The 25,276-nt window shown below is 34.3% G+C and overlaps 1 protein-coding gene across 1 annotated transcript; it reads left to right on the forward strand.

Moving 5' to 3' along the window:
• The first annotated feature begins 1,823 nt into the window (after window positions 1–1,823).
• On the forward strand, window positions 1,824–25,003 carry LOC120342391 (kinesin-like protein KIF23). Its single transcript, XM_039411213.2, has 26 exons — window positions 1,824–1,974; window positions 2,184–2,250; window positions 2,732–2,833; window positions 3,127–3,232; window positions 3,594–3,730; window positions 4,089–4,207; window positions 7,578–7,742; window positions 7,833–7,945; window positions 8,375–8,496; window positions 8,925–9,061; window positions 9,965–10,130; window positions 10,497–10,668; window positions 11,154–11,240; window positions 11,316–11,417; window positions 11,818–11,886; window positions 12,170–12,315; window positions 12,678–12,740; window positions 12,821–12,931; window positions 13,515–13,670; window positions 17,219–17,413; window positions 19,129–19,222; window positions 20,982–21,121; window positions 21,481–21,590; window positions 22,296–22,368; window positions 22,904–22,968; window positions 23,310–25,003. The coding sequence occupies exons 1-26, from the start codon at window positions 1,964–1,966 to the stop codon at window positions 23,320–23,322; spliced, it is 2,841 nt and encodes a 946-aa protein (XP_039267147.2). The 5' UTR covers window positions 1,824–1,963; the 3' UTR covers window positions 23,323–25,003.
• Window positions 25,004–25,276: the final 273 nt, after the last annotated feature.

Raw genomic sequence — 25,276 nt, forward strand, 5'->3', positions numbered from 1 at the left:
TCTACTATAAATAAAATTTAAAAATTTAATATACAGTAACCAGGTGAACAAATCAACGTAATGTGTACTAAATAATTACGCGTTTTTATTCGCCAACCCTCTTGATATTTTAATCTTTTTCTATGACGAAATAATATAAATTTCGCTACAGCGAATTCGTTTTAAAGTCAATGAAGTGTTTCGGCGGGGATATCCGAAAAGCCTTATCTTCTGTGGGCGCAAGCATTTTGATTTGTAGACGTTTTACAGACTATTTGATCACGTTAGTCGCGAAGGGGCGAGTGCATGCTCCATAAAGCTAGAAATTCTTAAACATTTTTAGTATTTCGATTATTTTTACGAAAATATTGTTAGAGATTAGATAAAATGTGTAAAGTCTAGTATGCTAGTGCAGCAGTGTGGGCTTTCAGTGTACTGGTGTAGGATAGGATAGGATAGGATTTACATATTTATCCCGGGGGAGAGGAAAGCCGATAAGACGGCTTATCCATATGGCGAACCACGGCCTCTCGTCCGGTTACCATTCCAAGTCGGGTATGGGATTAGTTTTTTACTGTATTGTTTGTTTTCGGAAGCATGGACTTGGTGGTGGAGGAAGCCGTAACCGACCAGCGGTTACGTGAACCACCCAACGACGGCGAGGAGTCCAGCAATCCTCTCGCACATAACCACCCCTGCATGGGATTCGAACCTGCGAACCCACGCAAAGTAATTAGAGGTGCGGTGGCGAGCGTATTCCTAACGCTTAGCCCGTTGAGCCACACCGCCGCGCCCGGTGCAAACATTGTCTGATTGTAGAAACTTCAGATGCAACTGGCGAATGTTTAGGTCACTGATATGCAAATTTTTTTTTTTTCAGAAATGTGAAATGTGACACAATACACAATTAACATATTTTTTATATTATTGTTTTGCGTGGGCACTACTGCACTAGGCACACTTAACAGATCGAGAGACATTGTCTCATTTCTGCGTAAAAAATACAAAGAAACTCAATCTAAAAACGTCATCGAATTCATCAGGAAAAAATAATCCGATTTATCTAAGAAAAAGTTTTCTATCGTGACCAAAAACAGCAATTTTTGTCGCCTGACGGCCACAATTAATTTAGATTAATATCGAAACAAGCATGGCGTGATATGACGCATCTGCCGTAGTGCCAGGCGCCCCTCGTTTGTGAGACACATGGAGTGTTCGTGTTTTATTGAACCAAATCACGGGACATTCTCGCGATTTGTATAGTGTACCGTACTGTATTATTGTCACTTATGTAATCTTTTTGTATATGCAACGATACGAAGATCGATCAGGTTATAGTAGGCAATTTCCCCTATTCTCCACAGCTGGGTCATCATGTTACGATTTCACTCTCGTAATGAGATGACGTCAGATTTAATCTTTCTATTTTCTAGGTAGCCTATAACAGTATTAGTTGTCTTGATTTTAAAGCAAGTTCGCCTTTTCTCTGATTCAAAGCCAGAATGGAAAGTCGTTCTTTTTGAACACTAAATTTTCTTGCAGTCGTTTTGATTCTCATTCCATTCATAATTCTGTATGATTCACTTTATTTGTCGGTGAACTATGCCGTACTGCATTCTGAATTTTACCTAAAATCATATCTTTAGAACATTGAGTATAACTAATTTTGAATGTATTCGATTTCTTCCGGGCATTCTCGGTGTTGCATCGAAATATGTAATCAAGATCTGCAGGTCATTGAAAGAAATATAAATGAAAATTCATTTCCGTCATGTAAGCAATAATAAGGATAAGTAGAGAAAGTAGACTCAATATAATTCTTTATCTTTTTTATGCAACCCTATAGGACATAATTCAGTAATTACCTTTATTTACCAAAGATCAGAGTTGAAAAAAATACTGAATATTGAGTGACCGATATTTTTTTATTGAAAATCATTTTTCAACAGTTCCAGAGAGTGCTTGAAGCTGGTGTGAAGACGGTATGAGACCTCAGTAAGTGTCGAAATACATTTATAATTCATTTTATACAAATTAGCTTTCGAAGGGCTTCTTCAATTGATGACTGGACATTCGTATGCGTATCTTAACCATGTTTAAATTTTAAATTATTTGAATTAATAATTTTTTTTGTTACACAAATACCATAAATAAAAAATAAGTATAAATATTTATTATAAGAATATCATTGTATTTGATTTCAGACGAACACCAGCAAAAACTCCAAGGAGAGGAACTCCTAGATCAGGAGGTCAAATGGATCCAGTTGAGGTCGGTTTCGTTTGTTTTTGATGAAGACTTTTATAGGTGTTTGTTCTTGATATGTTTGATGGATATAGTTAGATATGGTTCCTGTTCTAGAATCCTGTTGTATTTGGCTTTCTAGCATTCTGAATGGCATCATCGCCTCATAAATTGTGATTGTGATACCAATAAAAAAGGATTTTTATTTCATTAAAAAATAGAGTTTCTCAAGTGAATCCATCTTCACCTTGCAAAATCATTTATGGTAGTTCCTAATATTGTTAGTATCGAAACGTCTGTAGCATTTGTTGGAAGTGCCCTCTTAATTTTTTGATTATGTAGTGCAAAATTTAGTTGCATCCTCTTTCTGGAATCGTGATTCTAAGCACTGACTTTCTTTTTTACCATAACGAGTTTGGCCCCCCAAAGAAACTAACATTCATTATGCCCAGTTCTGCCAATTTCTAATTTGATTTAATCTTTTTTAATTGCGGTCTTTTTAATTAAGGTCTGCTGCAGAGTTCGAACACTTCCCGCTGACGCAGAAGAAAGTTGTATTGAAATTAAAGATGATAAAGCTTTACGGATGTCAGCTACTGATGGAAGAGCTGTACGTAATACTCTCATAATTTAGAGTTTTTGTTCCGAGTATTATTCCCACACACTTTCTAGTAGATAACATTTGCTATTAATTATTTCGATCCGTGTCGGAGAACGTTTTATAGAAACTGTTAACTGAAATTTCGCCAGATAACTCAATTTTAGGTACTCCTGAAGTATGCGCACCAAGATGTCGCATAACCTGAACCCTAACCTGGTACACGACCTCTGAGTTCAGGCTGTGCGCCATCTTGGTGCGCATACTTCAGGAGGTCCCAATTTTATTTGTCTTATTCTCAACAGATTGAATGCCAATTTTCAAGGATTTTTGGTGAAAACATAGGGCAAGATGGAGTATTTAATGTTGTTGCCAAACCAATGGTTGATGGGATGCTAAAGGGGAAAAATGGTGAATATTTTATATCAATTAAAACATGTCTCTCTCCTATTACCTTCGAAAACTGATTATTTCATTAGAGCGTTGCAAGTTCAAATCTTTTTGGAGATGCATACAAGGCTTTTAAGTATAGCATATTTAGTGGCATTTTGACTTTGATCATCAAAGTCTGAGATTTTGACTTTGACTTCGATCAACAAAATTGATGACTATAACTTCACTCCCGCTGAATACGTGCCTCCTTGTTATGTGGTTCAAACAATCCGTAGTTCGTGTATGTGAAACTATTATATTAATGGCCACTAAATTTTTTCAAGTTCATGTATACACTATGCAGTAGAGATTTTTATGTGAATATTTATTTCCGTTTCAGGCCTTTTGTTCACATATGGAGTTACCAGCTCAGGAAAGACATACACTATGACAGGGACAGTCGATAACCCTGGCTTTTTACCAAGAAGCTTGGACATGCTCTTCAATTCATTGGAGGGAGTGCTTGCAACAAAATATGTAATTTGCATTCATTTTTATTTGAATTGCTTTCAAAACTGGATCAGAAAATTACAAAAATGATAATGTTTGTTTAGTCAAAATAAATAAATTCAATAAATAACTTTGCTTTGTAGAAAAAATATTTTATTTGATGTGTTGTCTATTATCTTACACAAATAAATAAAGATTATGCACTGTGAAGGGGCGAACAACTGAAATATAGGCTAAGTTTGTTGAATTTGAGAAATTTCAGATTTTGGGGAGAATTCGAAAAAGCTCTCTAGAGCTTGCCATTTGAAGCAATGAATATCTACCAATCATACTTAAAAATATACTTTGCAGCATTTTCATAAACTTGAAAACTTTATTTTTTCAGTCGTTCATCCCTGATAACATGAATGGTTTCTCCGTACAACCTGAAGCCGATGCAATGCTGGAAAAACAAGAAAGAGAAATTTTACCAAGGACAACAACACCCATGAAAACACCAAATAAGTAAGTCACAAAAAAAGTAACCCTGACTCAGTCATTTTTTTTTCTTCTTAAAATAGAAGTGTATAATCAAATTTATTCTGTGCAATTAAATTCTCAAATGTCACTAATTATAGTAATGATGATGACTTTTTTCAATGTTTATGTATATACATTGAAGATGCATGCTTCAGGGCAGGGGTCGGCAACCCCTGGCACGCGTGCCAATTGTGACACGCGAGAGGATTTCTCATGGCACGCCAAGTGATTTGATGCAGATCAGATATTTATTTTAGTTGTTCTACCAAAATTCTACATTTGAACAAAAATTAACAATTCGACAAATCCTTTGAAAAAACATGTAATGTTTAACTGCAACGACGGAAAGCCGAAATTGTTGCCACTTTTCGTTACTTTCGGAAAAGCGATGGATCAGAGGCCTGAATCTGTACGGGATTTCAGTGTAGATAAGCATATGCGGTGCAGCGGTGCCAGATTTGGCTACTTTCAGAAACGCTTCACTACCTGAAACTACTCGTTCACCCACTAGCAACTTTTTATACTATTGTTGGGTTACTTTTTGCCCTTTGATAATCGTGAAATATTGAATATTATTACATCAATTCATACCATTCCAGCAAAAAGTTGTACGAATCGCCGATTATTTTTGTCAGCGTGACGTGTTATTTTGACCGTAGACACTTTTAAGTCAGTGTTTATTCTCCCAGAATCACAAAAAGTATTTCACGTCAACGATAATAACTATTTTCTTTTTGTATTCGCCCAGATTTGTGAATTGGCTGAGAGTTATTACCGGTATACAATAATCGGCAGCGAGTTGCTAAAGTCCAAAAGGAGTGGAGCAGCGACACAAATTTTTTTATTGAAAAGTGGCAATATAAAATACTGAAAATAAAACAGTAAATAATTTGTTGTACGAGGCCCGTGACAGATTAAAAAAGCTTCTTTAAGCATTGTAAATTGCAAAATTTCGTGTGCCTATTGCACACATAAGTTTGAGCGGCATTGAGAATCATAAGGCCATTAGAATAGGAACAATTACTTTAAATTGCCGTTGGGAATTTTCGTGTTAATATTATACAATTCATATTATAAGTTTGGAAACGCGACTTTTTCCCCGAGTCGTGTTGAGATATAAGATAATTAATTAAAGTATATTCAATCAATTTTTATTGTACCAAAATAAATTTTACTCCGTGAGCTTTTATAGCAGATATTAGGATTTTTTTAACGGTTTCATCATCGAAAACAAAATCTGGGTGGCAGCATTGCGATAGAGCGGAGTCATTTTTGCAAGTACAGCTCAGATTTGTCAAATTCGCAAAATTGGAAAAATACGGATCAAAACTAGATATAACCGGGAAGTTTACCACACATTTTTATTTCCGCGGATTGATGTGGTATTTTAGGGTACTGATGCGTATGCGTTTATATTGTCGACGCAACTGCAGGTTAAATTGAAGACAAGTAAATTATAATATAGCAAGACATTTTAAATATGGCCGTATCGGTCATGGATTGATTACTTTGCACAACAGAAAAATCATTATATATTATCCGTCGAAAAAGACGTGGGGATTTCGAGGCGATAAATATGTATTTTTGATTTACTGATATACTTTATATGTATTTAATTGTACTCTACGAGATTTTACAGATCTTGAGATTTTTCTAGCGGCGATAACGAATTCGCAAGATCACAAAAAAGTATCGAAACTAAATACACTCAGGCATGTTTATCTCATATTTTATACGTCAACAGATTGAGCGGTATTTTAGACTAGTAATGTTTATATTTTGACGCAAGAAGACGCATCCGCGAGTTACGTTGGACCCAATTATATCAAGATAGAAGGGAATTTTATAGATTCTCGTAGCTGTCATGAATTGATTATTTTACGCGACTAATAAGTCGGTATACGCTAAAAAAGTCGGTTATTTTTACGAGCGTGTAATCACGGCGACTGTTTCAGAAGGGAAAGGAAATTTCCCTTGGAAATAGGAAATATGCAAACCACATAAAAATGTTTGGCATGCGCAGGTGCTCATTATTCATAAAATGGCACGCAGAGTTCAAAAGGTTGCCGACCCCTGCTTTAGGGCAACGGTGCACAACCTGCGGCCGTCGTGAATAAATAATGCGGCCGTCCACAATACTCCACATACAAAATCCTATTGACCAAAAAAAAGTCCAAAATATAGGATTTGGCGGCTATGTTGGCGTATATTGGAGCAAAACAGAGGTACTGCAAAAAAGGATGGTATATTTGCTGTTGGGGATTTTCCTTCACGGTTCAGATTGACCACGCGTTTGCCAGCATAGCAACGTAGCAAGCTAGCCTAGCAAGGCATCCGCAGCTTGAAGTACCGGGTACCTGGAGAATTAGTACCGAACCAGATTGTTAGACGCCAATCTGGAGTCTGAACAAAGGCTGATGGTATCCAGCCAGTTACCTGACTTTGCAAGTTTATCTGCCCACATGCAAGACCAAGGGAGACCAAGATTGAATTGCTACAATGCTTTGCAAACTTTATAGAATAAATTCATTAAAATATTTGACATTTTATTATACTTTTGGGGACAAGAAAATGGGGGTCTCCCCCCTCCCGGACTTTGGTGGATTTTTTTCAAAATTGTGCAACCATTATGCAACTTGCTGCAATATATCTGCTCAAGAATAGGTCCACCGAAAAGAAAAATCCGTTTAAAATGCGATTATTATACTTCCAAGTAGTCCTACATAATTCATAATTGGGCAAACTGCACATCACATGTGTCAAATACGCGGTCATGATGTCATAAAAGCCAAAAAAAATTTGCACGCTTTGGACACGCTCATCAGTTCTCTGGAGGCCGTATTGAATAGAAATAAATGCAATGTGGCCGCCAATAGCAAAAAGGTTGTGCACCCCTGCTTTAGGGTTATGGATTATTCACAAAGTTTATATTTTATTTTTGAATATTTTAATTCATATTGGTGAAGTTAGCAGAAAGTTTGTGGCATATGCCAATTTTATACTTCATGAAATATAACATTGATTACTCTTGTCCCTTCAAAAAAGGTTTCAGTCACCCAATCCAGCTGGCTGTGAGCTGCCACTCGTATACAGTCAGTGCACCTTCCAGGCAAAATGGCAGGAACTACTTAACTCTCTCATCACTATTATTCTTTATAGTCTTAGTAGCGCTTGGTATTTTATTGGTCAACCTAACGTCACTTTTATATTTTTTTATTGTAACAAAACAATACCTTAAAATTACGCAGAGGTCAATCTCTTATGAGTGAGTGCGCGTGACCTTGTCTTTTTAAACCAAACTTTTCATGAATTTCATTCAAGCCTAATTCTTTAAAATCTTTTTTTTCTGTTTTAGGAGCAGAAATCGTCCAGACCTTCGATACGAGATAGATTATTGCAGATCAGAACATGTGAATTCAGACATGAGATATGCTGTTTTCATTTCCTATGTTGAAATATATAATGATTATGTTTATGATTTATTGGAAGATATACAATATGATCCGTTCAGTAGACCAAAGTAAGTGATTACCTTTTGATCATTTTTTGTATACGATTTGGATTCTTTTTATATTTGATTAGTACAAATTATTGCTCAATATTTACTTAGACCTCCGCAATCCAAAAGACTCCGAGAAGACAAAAAACACAATATGTTTGTTTATGGAGTAACAGAAGTTGAAATAACAACAACAGAAGAAGCTTTCAGTGTTTTTAAAAGAGGTAAATCTATATTACTGTTATTTAACACTCATTTTCTGTGATGTACTTGTTGCGTGTAGTTTTATTTTTCGTTCAAAATATGCTACGTTACTCTAAGATGCGTTGGGGTATGAATTAGGACAGGGTTTTTATAATGGGTGCTTGGGCACCCAAGCGACCACGGAGGTTTCGCCATGTAGGCTACTTCTCAATAATTAATTTCAATCAAATTAACTGTGAATTGTTTAATTCAAATTTGCCCATTATCAATAAACATAGAAAAAAGAATAACTGATATGAACTTATCAAAAACTAAACTAGGTAAACAGGGGCCCACAGAGTATTCAGAGTCTTTTTATGGGAGCCATGGGTCATAAAAGTTCGAGAACCACTGAATTAGCAATCTAAACAAAAATTACTTTTATTTTACTTTTTGCAATCTTTGTGCAGGTCAAGAAAGGCGACGAATTGCACACACGCAACTTAATGCTGAGTCAAGTCGTTCTCACAGTATTTTTAACATAAGACTTGTCCAAGCACCTTTAGACCCTCTCGGAGAAGATCTGTTACAGGTACTTGCATATCTTAGCTTTAGATACTGTAAATTGTATCATATCACCATTTCACTAAGAATAATGGAAGTTTCAGAATATTTTTGGTAACTTAGCCAAATAGCCAGTCGATAATCTGAATATTTTGCTACTTGTCATTCGCCCGATGTCAGGGACGTTTTAGGCTAAAAGTACTTTTTCCATGTAATTGTAGTTTATTACCTTAAATCTTTAAATGCAAAGCTTCTCAGTTCAATTATAGCTCTAAATTATGCAGTAGGCTACTAAGATAACAAGCCATTTTGCTGTTTCTTCCCTTTTGGTTCACTTTACCCCATAATGGGGTGGTGGATGAACTAGCCAGGCCCCGAATCCGAGATCTCTGATATTAATTTGCTGCCTTATTCTGTTGAACCAACAATAATTCTTTATTGAATACAAATCTTCAGGACAAAAGTTTGATATGCGTCAGCCAATTATCATTGGTCGATCTAGCAGGAAGTGAACGACTTGCTCGTACTGGTGCTGGAGGAGAGAGATTAAGAGAGGCTGGAAATATTAATAGTTCTCTGATGACTTTGAGAAGGTAATTAATCAATTTTGTGTTTTATAATATTCTGCATTTTTTATCTTTATGTAATGGAAATAAAGATGTGCTTATCTGAGTAGTTTGGTAATATAGAATATAATCTCGGAATGATCAAATGTTGAAATTTTATTTATTGAAATCCTCTAGCCATAATTATGCGGGCCTTGTATTCGATTGGCATAGGGCAGGGGTTCCCCAACCGTGGCCCGCGGGCCAAATGCGGCCCGTGTAACGATTTAAAATGGCTCACCGAGCTCAGGTAAAATAGTGTTTAACAGATTTTGTTTGCGTTATGAAAACTAGACTTAGTAAACAGACATTTTTTGGCAACGGCGGTAAATCCACTGAATCCCAGCTAAACAGTCGCGCACTTTTGGCCGCTAGACTCTCCGACCCGTGAACATCCTTCCGATTCTAATTTTGGCCCACAGCCAATAAAGTATGAGAACCCCTGGCATAGAGAATGAGGTTCCCAAACCTTCCCAACACTGGACACATTTATTTTCTGTAATACAAATCACAAGCATTAAAAAAATCCACTTTATTTGCTTTAAATAATGACACGAGAAGTAAAATATGCAATGTGATGTGTAAGCTTGTTTTTAGCGACCATATCAGGACTGAATGTTCTTGTAGTCTTATAGCTTTATAGTACTTTTGTCTTGTTGTTCAGTTTTAAACAGCCCTGATTTTTTTTGTCAAGTTTCAAACTTGGGCAGATAAGGTGTATTTTTTAGGAATAAGTGAGTCAATATTTGGAAACACGATCAAAATTATCTTCTAATCATACTAAGTTTTGAACATGGGCAGACGAGAATTATTTTTAAGAAATAGATTGCTATTTTGCAACATAATTAAAATTATCTTCCAATTATATCTTCAATATTCTTGTAAATTCAGATGTCTTGAGCAGCTTAGGGAAAATCAGAGAAATAATGGTCAAGAAATGGTGATATACAGAAATTCTAAAGTCACACATTTGTTCAAAATGTATTTTGAAGGAAGAGGACAAGTCAAAATGGTTGTCTGTGTAAACCCAAACATTAGGGAATACGATGAGAATGTGGTAAGTTTTAGGTTTTTTGTTAAATAAAATTTTACCATGGCTGTAAATGTATTTGAAAATGTAATGAATCATTTCATGTTCCAACTCAAATTTGAGATTTCAATCATATTTAAAAGTTTCAAAGTACCTTGACAGGTACTAATAAACGGGAATTTTTTGAATTGTGATTAGTTTGATATAAATCATGCCTCAGTGTGGATAGCTTTTTATATGGCTTGTTTGACAATAGGATTTAACCAGCGTAGAAGTCACAGGAGGGAGGAGTCATAGTAATGTTTTTAACTATCAGACACCTCATGGACACTTCATCCCCGAAACCCTCAGGCTGCACCCTTGAATACAACATTGTATTACCTCTCTATACAGCATGTTATGCAGTTTGCTGAAATGGCTCAACAAGTTGAAGTCGTTCGAGCAGAGGAATTCCACCTTGACAGAGAAAGTATCAGAAAGAAAGCTGAAGAAGCAAAGAAAAAGGCAGAGGAAGAAAGACGAAGAGAGATGACGGCTGCTAGGAAATTAAACAATGAACTTGCAGGTTACTATGAATCTTGGAACTAGAGGGCTAGATATTCTGTGGCCTCAGCTCTGACAACAGAGCTTACACTGCTGGAGTAATATATGGAATAATTTAAATCAATGTTTATTCATTTAATCATTATGAACTTGCAACAAAACTAACAAAATTTTGTTATATTTGTTCAGTGAAGTTTTATCTGAATCCGAATTAATTTTTATTAATATTAGTTAATGACATAGCAATTTCTTAATCGTGCACAATGTTCATAAAGTCCTGTATTAAATTTGCTAAAAAACTTTTTATGTGCTTCATGCAATTAATGGTGGGCATATGAGGGAATATTAAATGAAGTGAAAAAGCTTGAATAAACGCTGAAAAAAAAATTAAAAAAATTTGGTTAAAATATATTGGGAGAGACGTAAGGCCAAATTTTGAAATCGTAACATGAATTGTACCTGTACTTCAAAACAGTGTGTTTTCTAGCCTCTTTTTATTCTATCCAGGAAATGCATTATATCAACGTGGAAAAAAGAAATGTCGACGCAATCTTTCGGTAACTTCGCAGTCAAGCGACACTACAGATATCACAGGTATTTTTAAAAACATGCTTCTCTATTTGTTGTCGTTATTTTCGATCCGAAGAAACACCTTTTTCTTTTTTACAGAGCCAGAGACTACCCCTCTCTGGATAGCCCCCGATTTTAGCCTCGGACCGCCATTTCCAAACTTGGGAGTTGTTGACCTTGCTGATGAAAATACCATTCCAGGTGAGCAATGTTTTGTTGCTGACTGAGATGACCAAAAAAATAATTTACTATTTCTAATACATTTGATTTGAGGTGGGCAAATAGTAGCTCTTTACACATTGTTGGATATTCAGTGGATGCTTTTAAAGGGCTTGGTTTGATATGAAAAGCATCATATTAAAAACTATTCTTTTTAAGTTATATAAGTTGTGATGCCAACACACCTAAATCTTAAAGCTTTCATCGGTAGGTCATAGCAAGTATCATGTTACCCTCACCTATCAACTCCTCACTTGTAAAGATCTTTGTCTGTTTTTAATAAAAGGTCGCTACTTGCTGGCTCTACGCTTTTGCCCTGTTAGAAATATTGTATTAAAGTAGTTATTGTTTCGACTTTTGATGTTTTCAATCTTTATGATAGATTTGATGTCGTTTCTGGAGGCGAGAATTCAAAGAAAGGAAGAAGTTTTGAAGTCAATTACTAAAATGGGTAATTAAGGAGATGACTTGTTATTTCCAACTTCCTGCATTTTTTATACTTTTTTTATCCCAAATTTATAATCCTTTCAAATTCAAGTAAAATTAGCAGAAATATGACGTTATACCAAACAGAATCCAATTTGGGAATATTGATATATAATATTAAACTTATACCCCACAGCTCTGGTTCTGAGTTGCGAATGATTATAATCATATTTATTGATGCGTCCATATCACATTCACTAAAATAATACGATTCTGCCCAACTTATTGTTGTTTGTTTTTCTATTCAGAAACCCAACTAAGGATGAATGTTGTTAACAATACGGAACACGATACAGCACTACAGAATAAATTAGAAGAATGTCATAACGCGTTGAGTGAAAAAACAAAAGATGTTTCAAGAATGGAAAAACAAATTAAAAAACTTGAAGCAAAGGTATTTTAGCTTAGTATTGCTTTCACAAAAATTTCTGGATATATCCTGATGAGGAAAGTATTTTATCAAAATTAACGAGTTCGGGCGGGGACTGTCTGTGTTAGCTGAATATATATTAAATATATGTAAAGTAGGCGAACAAAATTAGTTACCTCCATATTGGTACATATACTTCTGGAAGCGCCCTTATATGCATATGCACCTTGCGCTCTGAACAAGGCATTGCAAGCCTTTTCTGATATCAAACGATACGTGATGCTTTACTGGAGAGATTCTGGTTCCTCCAAACTGTAATACTTCGGAGCAAAAGACGTCACGTAAAAACTCCAAATTTTGAAAAAATTGTTCGATTTTCTTTTTAGAATCAAGTACTCATGAAGACGACACAAGTTTTTGAACACGACAAGAAAACGCTAAATGAACATGTAAGTTTTTAAACATGAGTTGACTTGCAGCCTGACTGTATTATGATTCTTCTTTGTAATTTTCAATGCCTTCGTTACAGTTGGCAGAAACTAACCTTCAACTAAAGGAAAGTCAACTCGACAATAGAAAATTGGAAAGTCGGATGAGAGGGGCAATCGCCAATCAAAAGTCACAGTATGAGAAACAAGTTGTAAGTATAACTAGTATGGCTATGGTCTATTTACGAACGTAACAGCACATCAAACCAGGGCTGTGGAACCTGGAAGAATTTACAATCAAATTTGATTCCAACTCCTGTTAGAGGATGGTTATTTTCAACTACATGATGATTTCACAATTGGATCATTTATTTTTTCGAATAGAATCTGAAACTTTTTTATATTGTATAATGGATCATCCAGACACATAAAATAATTAATACATAGAATTCATCACTCAGTCAGTTCGCGGAATAGGAAAAAAAACAATGATTCATCAATAGAAAAAAGGAGCCACATTCCCGAATTTCATTTAAAAAACATGGCTTAAAAAAAAATTAGGAATTCATTTACCTCATCCTTTGGCAGACTAAAAATCAAGTTGGCAGCGATTTGAAATTTGAATCTGAACCGATTCGATTAATTTAGTATTCGATTCGAAAAATGACCAGCCCTAATCCTGATTAAGAAAAATTTTCCCTCCCAATACTGGGTTGTACAAAAGTTCGACTAAACACCAGCTTCGAACTATCCGTGGCATCTTATTATTTATTTTATTTCTAAATGATTTTTCAGGAAAGAAGAGTTCGAAATGTACAAACTGAAATGCAAGAGAAGATGTGGGTCAAGGAGGAGAGATTACGACAATTGAAAAGTATTATTGCGGAAGGTAGAGAAGGCCGTTCTATGACAAGGAAAGCTCCAATGTCTACTTCATCGCTTGCAACATCGGTAAGATTTAATGGTTAATGGTCTGATCTGAACCAAACTCTAGGCGAGCATTCTTTGAAATATATAATTCTAGATGGGACTAGTTATTATGTTGGGTGTGGTCACAGGGTTGTCCAAAACGAATCGAATATTCGAATGTATTCGAATATCAAGGTATTCGAATACCTTTTCGGCTGATTTTCGAATAATTCCGAATAGTAGCCACTTTTCGCCGTAAACGTGGTGTTTCGTTTTACGGGAATCTTTAAACGACTTTTTAAATCGGCACTTTGATTGTTTATATTCTGTGCGACCGTACGTCGCATAGTGTTGCGACACATTTGCACGTTTGCGTGGGTGGACATTGCCGACATTCGTGTACGAGGCTTTTAATTTACAAATCCATTTCCATTACGTCGAAAAATTGAGAAAGTATGTTTCTTTTATTTCTACGTGGCATGCTTATTATTCGCATGAGTCTTCTCAAGCATGATTTGTGTAACCTTATATTTGGGTCTTAGGGTCTGCCAATCATGATATTTAATCGCAGGCTGGTTATCCTTACTTTAAAGCAGTGGTTCTTAAACTTTTTCGAGCGCGACCCAAATCTGAGTTTTATGAATACTCGCGACCCAATCCTAAATAACGCAAAATGTGTTTTTAATGTTAGTACAGTTTGACTCAAATACAGACAACTATTTACTAGAAACAGTCCATTGACTCAGTGAGATTGATGAAACTGAAATTTCCATTTCATTATATCTTCAATACACAGCTCTATTTTACTTAACGCAATACGCAAGTTGTTACGGGTATCGAGGCGATTGCGAGCTTAGTTTTAATAACCGTCAGTGTCAAATATCCTCGCTCGCACAAGTGCCTTGTCGCGAATTGTAGCAGAAAAGGCGTCCGCTGTCCGTCGCAAACACGACATCCTAGCTGGCCTTCGGTATCTCTCGCAATATCCAACTTTTTACTCATCAAATGTGCACACACTGCTTCGTTCGCTGTAAATGGTGCCTCGAGATGAGGTCACATTTTTTCTAGATATTGAATAATCTAATGTCGAGAAGCGAGCTTTTTCATTGCGTCGTCTACTACAATTTACATTACCAAATAGACACCACTTTTTTGGTTATTCTAATCCACTAAGACGACATTCCACGTGGTCAACACAACGACAAGCGACGTGCATGGTTACCGATACCATAAAAATAATACACGTGACTGGCATATCAGAATTGTGATGTAACAATGAGCTCAAGACAGTTCTTTCCGTGAATGAAATTTTATATTTCGTTATTTTTAAATACCAGAGTTTAGAAGCTAAATTGAAACATTGGGAAAACTGAAAATTCTTCCTTCTCCTCTTAGATTGCCCTTGCATTGACGACCTTGTCGCGACCCATTTTTAAACCTTCCGCGACCCATGTTTGGGTCGCGACCCATACTTTAAGAACCACTGCTTTAAAGAGAAACACGGCCACCAAGATAGGGTGATTTGTGACCCTTTCGTTTTGCCGATTCAGCAAAACACGACAGGGACAGGAAAACACAGCTGTGAAATAACCTGTGGACGTACAGTGTAGTACTTATCACATTCCAAAATTATTTCAACATTCGGGTTAATGGGTTGTCCAAAATGATTGCCGCTTTTAAAAATAGTTAATTCTGTGAGTATGATTCTACCAAACTAACATGATCTGGTTCTAAACATATAAAATTATTAGCGAATTTTTCTACCCGTCTTATTGGAGGCCTATATGGAAAAACCCCTTTTTTGAGTGCTAAAAATAGACATCGTCCTATTTGCCATGTGGACTTATTAGCCGGGAAATACGGTATTTATAGCCGTAATTGTTACGATATCCAATAAATTGTCACAAGTTGCAAAAACAAGTCGATTTATTAGAAAATAATTTTAGGCAAATAATTCTGATAACGATAGGTAAAAGTATCGATCCTTTCCAGGATGATTTTTTGTTGCGCAAAATAATCCAATCCATGACTGGTACCAGCATTTAAAATGTCATGCCGTATTAATTTAATTCTGTTCAACGTAACTCATGGTTGTATCGACAATCTGTGGACATGAAATGTGTAGTAAACTGACCGATATTATTAAATACTGATTCCTATTTTCATATTGATAAAATAATGGAAGTATTAATGCCAAATACAACGGGTATTTGTGGACATGAAATACGTGGTAAACTGCCCAATTATAACTAATTTCGGATTCGTGTTTACAAAATAATAAAACTAATAATTCTAAAATGCGACGGCGATCTGTGGCCTTCAAATGTGTGGTAAACTGCCCAATTTACCAACATTTGAGTTATGATAATATAACTAAATTAACACGGTAAGGCATTTTAAGTAGTGGTATCGGTCATGGATTCGAATATTTTGCGTAGCACAAAATCATCCTAGTAAAAAGTCCATACTTTTAAATACAAACCAATGGCAACCATTATACAAATTAGTTCCCAAGAGCGGGATAAAATATAAATTCTTTTTCCGACTTGTGACAATTTTTCGTGAGTACGAAAATAAGAATCAAAACTAATTATATTCGGCACAATATCACGGCAATCTGTGGACATAAATTGTGTGGCAAACTCGCGATTAATATTAATTTTTGATTCCTATTTTCGTATTTACAAAATACAACGGCGATCTGTGGACTTACAATGTGTGGTAAACTACCCGATTATAAATAGCTTTTGATTCCTATTTTCATATTTATGAAATAATAAAAGTATTATTACTCAAACATACAACGGCGATCTGCGGACTTAAAATGTGTGGTAAAGTTTCCAAATATAATTAATTTTTGATCCGTATTTTTGTACTCACGAAAAAATTGTCACAAGTCGGAAAAATATCTCATACTTTATCCCGCTTTTCGACAAATAATTTGGATAATGGTTGGTATTTGAAAGTATGGCCGTTTTACTAGGGTGATTTTGTGTTGCGCAAATATTCAAATCCATCATCGATACCACTATTGTCGTATTAATTTAATTCTGTTAACATGACTCATGGTATATAAAATGTATACTGCAATAATCTGCAAATATGAAATGCCTGGTAATATAGCTAGGTTGTAACTTGTAGATAGCAGTTATTCCATTGCTTATTGTATGGAAACTCCCACATACATTTAGATAAGCTTCAATTAGTGGATTTTATTTTCGAAGTATTCGAAATTTCATATTCGAAAAAAATAATTTCGAATGTATTCGAAATAGTGAACTATTCGGTATTGGCCATCCCTGGGTGTGGTATGCGCATGTGAACTGAACTGGTAGTCGGAAGATTTTTAACCACTTGGTTACTGGGGGTGGGCACTATGCACGTCTCTGGTTCACAAGCTCTATCTCTAATCTCTTCTGTGTTGAAGAGGAATTTATATTCAAATTACCATGTTGGCTCATTTAACATTTGTATAAGATTGCATAAATAAATTAAACCATTGATATCATTTTTTAACAAACTTTGTGTTTTTTTGATCATTTGAAGAAAAATAGGATTTTGCCTTATTCCAGATTATTTTTTGATTACAGGAATCCAGTGGATCTAGTCGAAGCCAAAAACTAGCTCATAAAAGACGTTCACGTTCCGCAGATAACCTTCTCGCAGGAGCCAGCAATAATAAAACACCTTTGAACAAGAGTCGCAGAATATCAACTTCTGATCAGGATCTCAGAAAAACAAGCAGACCTCCGAAAAAATCTGTTTCTTCAAGCATAGTCAGTGATGTAAGTAATGCCGTTTGATAAATAATGGTCAGTGTTTAGTCAGATGCTCTTAAAGGAAAGGACTGCAAATTTTTGTGTTTATGAAATTATAGAACCTCTGAATAGTGCGAGTAGGGATAAATAGAATAATTTATTGTTCCGATCACAGTCTCAAATAATATTTTTGAATTTTGATATATTTACTCAAATTCAGCAATGTACAACAAATGGAAGTTCATTCAATTTTAGCTCAGAAATGCAGTGTAGTTCAGAATTTAAATGAACATTGTTTTGTTTGATTTTCCATTTTCTTATAACGGCAGAATTTAACAATGTCTATTTTATGTCTAAAAATAGGATGCCAAATTCTTCAATAAAAAAATTCCTAAAATCAAGACCAATTTTGGATTATCTGAACATTAATTTTATTTTGAGCATATATATACAGTAAATCGAAAAATCTTTGATCTCTTTATGCGTGATATTGAGTAGTAGTTTGTCAGAGAAGTGACTATGTGGTGGAAAATATAACAAATTAGATTAAGGTCAGAGTCTTTGTTTTAGAGATTGCTTTTCACCTATATTTGATAATTGTATGAAAAGTGTACAAATTTTGATGTGTGAAAATGGATTGGAAAACACATAAATTTCATGTGAAATCACATTTGTCTATAGATTTATTTTATCTCAACAGTCAAGCAATTCAGAATCTCCAAGAAAAGAATATAAAACCAATCGTGGTGATCAATTAGAAGAAGGTGGCGATGGTTGGCGACATATTTCAACGCCAGAAAAGTTGAGACACAGCAGATCATGTGGTCGTCATTCTTGTGGTGACGCTGCACATAGCGATTCTGATTTTGATAGTTTACTTCTGGAACAAGAGAATCCGTATCTTCTTGGATGTCGTTTTGTCAATAAGTCAGATGAAGATAGATTGAGAATGAGGGTATTTTTATGTTCAGTGTTACAGTAGATCGTGTTGTCCTTAGATTGTGAGTTTCAAGGCAGAAAAATTACTATTTACAATAATTTATAAGTGGAGTATTTTCTATATGGAAATAGTTGTTAGATGCTAATATGCTATGTTAATGAGTTAATGCATAGTTCGGTAATTTGTTTAAAAATGTTAAATGCTTCTAGTTATTGTTTAGTAGCTATTTACCATACGTCCATCGTTAGTATACTTAGCTCCTAACTCAATAACTTATTATTTTTTTTTCTTAGCCGTTTTCATGCTTTCTCTCATAACAAGGCTTTGTACAAGCAACCCCTGATAAGTTAGAGGCGAATATTTTGATTAGGACCTGAGTTGTGCCGGTTCAGCACTGTGTACCCAATCTGTTATGCCATGATAGGGGCGGGGGCGTGACATTTCAGCCTGAAATCTCTAACCTGTGACACCAATATATTTAGGTTCTATGATTTAACCACAAGTCGATCATCACACCTATTTGAGTTCGAAATGAGCAATTTTGAAAATACAATATTTTACACTGATGACCAGCAGTTCGGAAATTTTACCAATTGCATTTGCTCAAATCATGGTCACTTTATATCTGAGCATAGATAGCCACTGGAAATTGGAATTAAATAAAAAAAAATTGTTGGTATATCGCTAATTGTTTTGACATGTTAGCTATCACATTGCTGATTTCCCTGAAGTCCAAATCAATTTTACAAAAAAAATTTTTTTTTTTCCGATTAATGTTTTTACTGTATTCTATTTTTTTCAGCCTGCTCTCCCAGTTGCACAAAAGCATACTCGAGGAAAATCTTCTGGAAATAACAACTGGTTAGCCCATCAACCTTCATCTACATTGAATACAGGTACAACATGTTCCAAAATTTATTTATTTTACTTTGGTGACATTCTTTTATTCTTCAACTGCTTCATATTTTGTAATACCAATTATATCAAAATATGTTTTTTTTTTCATTATTTACAGTAGCAATAGGCTATTTAGAACTGAGTAACTGCTTGATTTAAAAGTCTAAAATTCTTCACATCTTAGCATTGAACTGTGACAAATCAGATGCTTTCTTATTAGAAATTTTAACTAAATAAAATAAAGGAAGAATTTTATCTGTGACTCCGGCTAAGACATTGTTGTCTGGGGTAATCTGGTTGTTATTCAGGATAAATTTTTTGAACCAAATTGGGTCTTTTTATCTGACTTTGTGAGTTATGTTAATATTATGAATGTTTGTCTGTTTCAGGCAAATATCTTCGGACTAATACAGGTTAGGTGTGATATGATCTAATCATATAATCAGCGTAATTTGCATATGTAGTTTTAGTAGTAGTTTATCAATTGCACACAAAGACTTGTATAATCTATTTCCAACACAAAGTGAACTTACAGATTGTCTTAAAAATTCTTGTAAATATCATATTAAGGTGGCTTTTGTTGAGCAGACACTTTTCTCAGCTATCAATATACCATTTGATTTAATACAATGGTAGAAGTCACAAGAAGGCTGTTTTCTCAAGTCTCAGTTGTTTACGCATCATGTGGCTGAAATTTTTCTAACATTGCATTATTTTTGTGTCTATTATAAAATTTGAGCATTAGTCTATTAATAATAGTTATAGAAGCTTTTATCTGTAGCCTAGTACTTATATTTACAGCTAAATTCTTTCATCTGAAATTTAGGATAGTATGGGACTTCCTGATTAATTATTCCTGAAAAAGGGAAAGTTTATAGAATTTATTAATCATATTGTTCACTTTTGTCTTTTTTGTATATTTCAAATTATTGATAAATATGTCTAATAGCCTAATACTTTTAATTGTAACAGTCTAACAGATTACTTGATTCATTTTGGTCATCTCTGTGACCAGACTTCCTGAAGTATGCACACCAAGATGGCGCACAACCTGAACTCAGGTTGTGTACCAGGTTAGGGTTCAGGTTATGCGACATCTTGGTGCGCATACTTCAGGAGTGCCCTGTGACTAGTACTACCTGGTATAGGGTGACCCTAAAAACAAACGGAACCCAGCATTTAGAACATATTTCAGAGAGAACATAACTTTTATGCGAAGCGTCCTGAACTACTAAAACTTTTTGGTACAATCATACACAAACAGAAGCCAAGTGTTAAATATATTAACAAAAATTTATTTTCTCAGAAGAAATCAGGAAATTTATGGGTTCTGTTTTTTGATTTCGCCTTATCTAATCGCATCTTTGCTTTTTTTTTTTATAATTGGTCATTTTTGTGTAAAAATAATTGTTGAAAATAATGTGTGATTAAATAATTGTTTTATAATTAGCTACTATATGGTACCATTTCTCAATTTATCGCAAATTAATTTAAAGAATAATGATACTAATGTCTTTATGTGTTTCATTAAATGCACACATTCTTTATGTGACTTGTTGGTATGTGATTTAATACATACACACATCTTTGTGTGACGTGTGTGGTCTGGTTGATAAAACTCACACATCCTTCATATGACCTGATTCATGAAATACTTATCCTATACCGTATGTGATTTACCAAGCAAACACATTTATTATGTGACTTATGTGCTTCCTAAAACATGCACATGCTCAATGTGTTTCTGAACCATTTCAGGTACTATCATGCAACCATGCATTAAGCCAGGTAAAATAGTTCACATACCTTCACCTAAAGATATCAAAAATGCTGACAAATATTTGCTGACTCATCAAAAAGAAGATAAACAGGGGGAAATCGAAACTCAACTGATCAAGGTGAATTGTGTTTTTATTATATTTTGCTGATGACCAATGTTGCTCTATATTTCCTAGCTTTGTTGTGTTGCAAAAATAATTTATACCATTTTTGATATAAAAACAAATTAAAGTACTTGTTTACAAAAAATTCAGATATTCTTATGCTGTTTCTCCCATTAAATTGATGATTTTTATGTAAAAGCAAACAGTTTATATTATTATTATAATCAAAATTAATTATAAGGCAGGATTTTTGGCTATGGTACCTTAATGATATTGATTGATTATATATTTCAACAAAAAAAGATTGTTAAATGTAAACCAAGTTAGTTTAAGATTATATCGTTTCTCTTAAATTGATTCTGCTTATTTTTTAGGGCGAAGTAATTCAGACTCGTTCCGGGGGACAGCAAGTGCAATTTGTTGATATTGAGACTCTAAAACAACGAGATCCGCAAAAAAACAACAAAAAAGATTCATCTGCAAGGTTGTATCAATGTCTACTAAATTGCCGATATTATTCGGGAGCTATCTTTTATAGAATAATAGGGAGCAGAATGTAATGATCAGGAGTATCATGATGTTATTTTCAACGTGAATTTATATCTATAAAAACTATAGCCTAAATTTTATCAGACAGAAGTGGGCCGAATGAAACACTTCGGTTGGCTGGATTCGGCCCGCGGGCCATAATTTGCCCACCCCTCGATCCGTGGTTTTATTGCTTCACCCTGAAATATTATTTTCAATATGAAATATTGAATATATTCTATATTATAATATATTCAAGAGGCCGTGCCGAAATCAATGTATATTATTAATTCAATTTTAAAGTGCTGAAAAGTTGATATACCCCCTACCCATAAGCTTCCGTCCCTTTACACAACTTGGTCTAAAATAGGCGAACAAAATTAAAAATAGTAGTCTATACTGGTACACACACTTCTGGAGCACCAAAAGTTTTTATGACTGTGAGACACTATTTGCTGCTAATATTGATTTAAATAAAATTGTTTTACATTTTATGAAAAGAAAAAATTTAACATTATTTTATTTATATCATACATCTCTGATTAGTAATCATTGTCGTTGATTATTTGTCATAATGTCGGATCGCAAAATGGTAATGGTATCATTTGAAAACGTCCTTCTTTTTTTCGTATATTTAAAGAAGAAAACTGTTTTTGTTTAGGAAACGAAAATCAGATGGTGAGGATGGAAATTCATCTGATGATCAGTCTAGTTGGACTGATGTAGAAACGAGAGTAAGATTTCTATTTTAACACTTTCATCTATTTTGAATATTTATACAAAATTTTAATATATGATTTTTGATATGAAATGGAGTGAATGAAGGGGTATTTGGAAAAAAAACACCAAAATAATTTTGAAATATGCTGTTCACAATAAATAAGCTAGCATTGTATAATCATTAAGTTTGATGCATTTTGTTTTATATTAGCCATGATTCTCTTATGGTTGATCCTCAAGAATTATTTCATTGTTTAATTCTAATGGAATTAACCAAAGATTATGAAGAGCAACACTCAAAATTTCAATGATCATTTTAAAAAAGTTGTCATAGATATGTGATTATTTTGTTTTGGAATTGAAACAGTTTAAAATGTTGCAGAAATAATTGAAAAATGTCTGGAAAATTTTGGCCTAAATTGATTTTTTACGACCATCCAATTGTTAAAAACTATTTAACCTGTGAGTAATCTGTAGCATACCAATTTCACATACATATTGATTTAGTAATATCACCACAAATGAGAAACTATAAATGTGTTATTTCAGTGTTCAACTGCCATTGAAAACAAAATGGGATCTGGAGCAGGACCTGTTATATACAATCATCCCAAGTAAGTCGAATACAAATTTAATGAACCATCGCTACGATCAAGACTCTGTATGGGTCGGGAGCGTAGCCAGGACTCTTCAGAGACTGGTTCTGAATTTTCAATTGCCAAGCTAGATCGCAACAGCTAACGGCGGAAAAACATTGGTTTTCAAGAGTCGGCAGTTTAAAATGCATTTCAAGCTACAAAAATTGCTATATATGGTACAGAAAGAAAAAAAAATTTTTCGACCTCCAACCTGAGTTTGGTGCTTACAGCATACGTCCTTTGTTCAAGGCTTTTTGAAATTTAGGGGAGACCTTGTTGTGTTGTTTGAATGAACTTAAACTCCAATTTTATTTCAGGCGAAGAAAATAATTGAAGCGTTTCTGCGATGCCAAGAAATAGAGTAAAGAAATGGACGATCATAATATTCAACACATTTTGGTTTTAACATGGTCATGAGACATTATAGAAATTTCACTGCCGACTTGTATTTTACATATTCACTCCTTAGCAATAAAAACTGTTAGCTAGATTTAGTGCCTGCATGATTATTTGAAATAGCAAGAGAATATTTATATAAGCTATTTTCCATGACATTGCATACTTTTGTAATATAAGTTGAAGCATATAACAATCGACCAGTTTTCTTTGGCCAACCTTGAGCTTATGATGCTCATGTTCTTCATAACAAAAACTAATCTTATGTATAATCTGCAAACAATCTTTTCATTGTTACTCGTTTGTATTTCACTTTAACGACATTGTACAAAATTGTAATATACTGGCTCATTTTGCTGTACTAAATTTGACCTGGAAATACTTTGTCATATAATAAGCGCTGAGTTTCAACATTGAAACGTTAATCAAATACTAGTGTGATTTATACCAGAATCCTGGTGGATAATAGTTTTAAAGTCACTGCTGTCAGCGAAGAATTGTTGTCTTCATTTGTCCCATATCATGATCAGGGCCAGGAAATCTAGTAAAATTTATAATGGACTCTTGACTCTGTGTGAAGTGAATTTAAATCTGGCCGCCGGTTTAGAAAAATTTGACTATCGACTACGGGTTGCAATATTATTAACAAAAAATCTGGCTCTGAATTCAGAGAAAATCAAAATTTAATTATAACTTTGGCTTATGTAAGCCTCCTTTTATAGACTGATACAAACGATTAGTAAACTTGATGCTTTTTGAGTTTTGGAATAAAATTTTAACTTTATTATCACCATTGAAAGTACGGAAAACTCGGAGAATTCAAAATTTCGACTCTAGTCTAGTCATGACAAACTTCATACCCCGCTTATAGTAGCTCACACTAACTAATTTTTTAATAATACGTGTTCAATTTTTGGATTCAAGTCTATACGAGTTATATGTACCAGAAGTGGAATTTTTCAAAAGCAATTTTTATTGCTTAATTTTTAGTTGCCTGGTGAATAGTGCTTTTGCTAGAACACTACATACAAACAGTTATTTGTGTATATCCCATTGCATTTTCTAAATATTTCTTGTTACTTGTTAACTGCTAATATTACTTGTTTTCTTCCATGTATAGATTTCTTATTTGTTGTAACAAAAACTGCTAAGCTTTAATCCTACACTGACCAATGTTTTTATTATAACCTAAATGCTTTTATAGAAGTGTAATGTGATGGTTGGGATTTTTTTCTGTGTAGATTAATTCAGTGTCTGGTGGAGCATAGTACCACACTTGAATCCTTTTGGCAGAATGATCATTATCTAACCGTATTGTGATAATTCTGTCAGGTATCCTATTTGCAGAATCATACCAGTCTAACTTGACAATACCATTCATTTATATTGCTCTTCTACAGAATATTTCCAACCGAACTAGAGTGTGGGTGATTCTGTGAGCTTAGTCACTTTTTTGAATTTAAAACTTAAGTGTTGTTGTCCTATGCCACAACAGATTTATTATTGGTTGTTGATATATTCACATCAAATGTAACACTTAGCGTTTTAGTCAATTTGTAAGAAAATTCACATCTCAATCACATGTTGTTGATCAAATAAATAAACAAGAATTCTGTCTATTTGCAATGAACGACTTTTAAAATGGAAATGCTGGGTAGTCTTTGAACCCAGAAGAAGTTTGAAGTTGTCAAATCAGGGTCTTAGCAAATTTCTAAATTAGAATCGCTGCTCTTTTGAGTCACAAGTGGAATAAAATTAATGATTCCTCCAACACTACTTTAATTGTGTACCAATGGATTGTCATAATTTAGTCCTGCTGCTTCCAGAGTTGGGAGTAAGCCCATCAAATGTTATTTAATCGGTAATTAATTATTTTTACTTCATTTTT

The sequence above is a fragment of the Styela clava genome, chromosome 1 (genome assembly GCF_964204865.1).
Source record: "Styela clava chromosome 1, kaStyClav1.hap1.2, whole genome shotgun sequence".
Classification (NCBI taxonomy): Eukaryota; Metazoa; Chordata; class Ascidiacea; order Stolidobranchia; family Styelidae; genus Styela; species Styela clava.

Excerpts from the sequence above, each read along its gene's own strand:
- LOC120342391 (XM_039411213.2), top strand. Across the intron at positions 11,887-12,169 it reads GAAGTCAATTACTAAAATGG|AAACCCAACTAAGGATGAAT; the intron begins GTAATTAAGGAG and ends TTTTCTATTCAG. Across the intron at positions 13,671-17,218 it reads CTTCATCGCTTGCAACATCG|GAATCCAGTGGATCTAGTCG; the intron begins GTAAGATTTAAT and ends TTTTGATTACAG.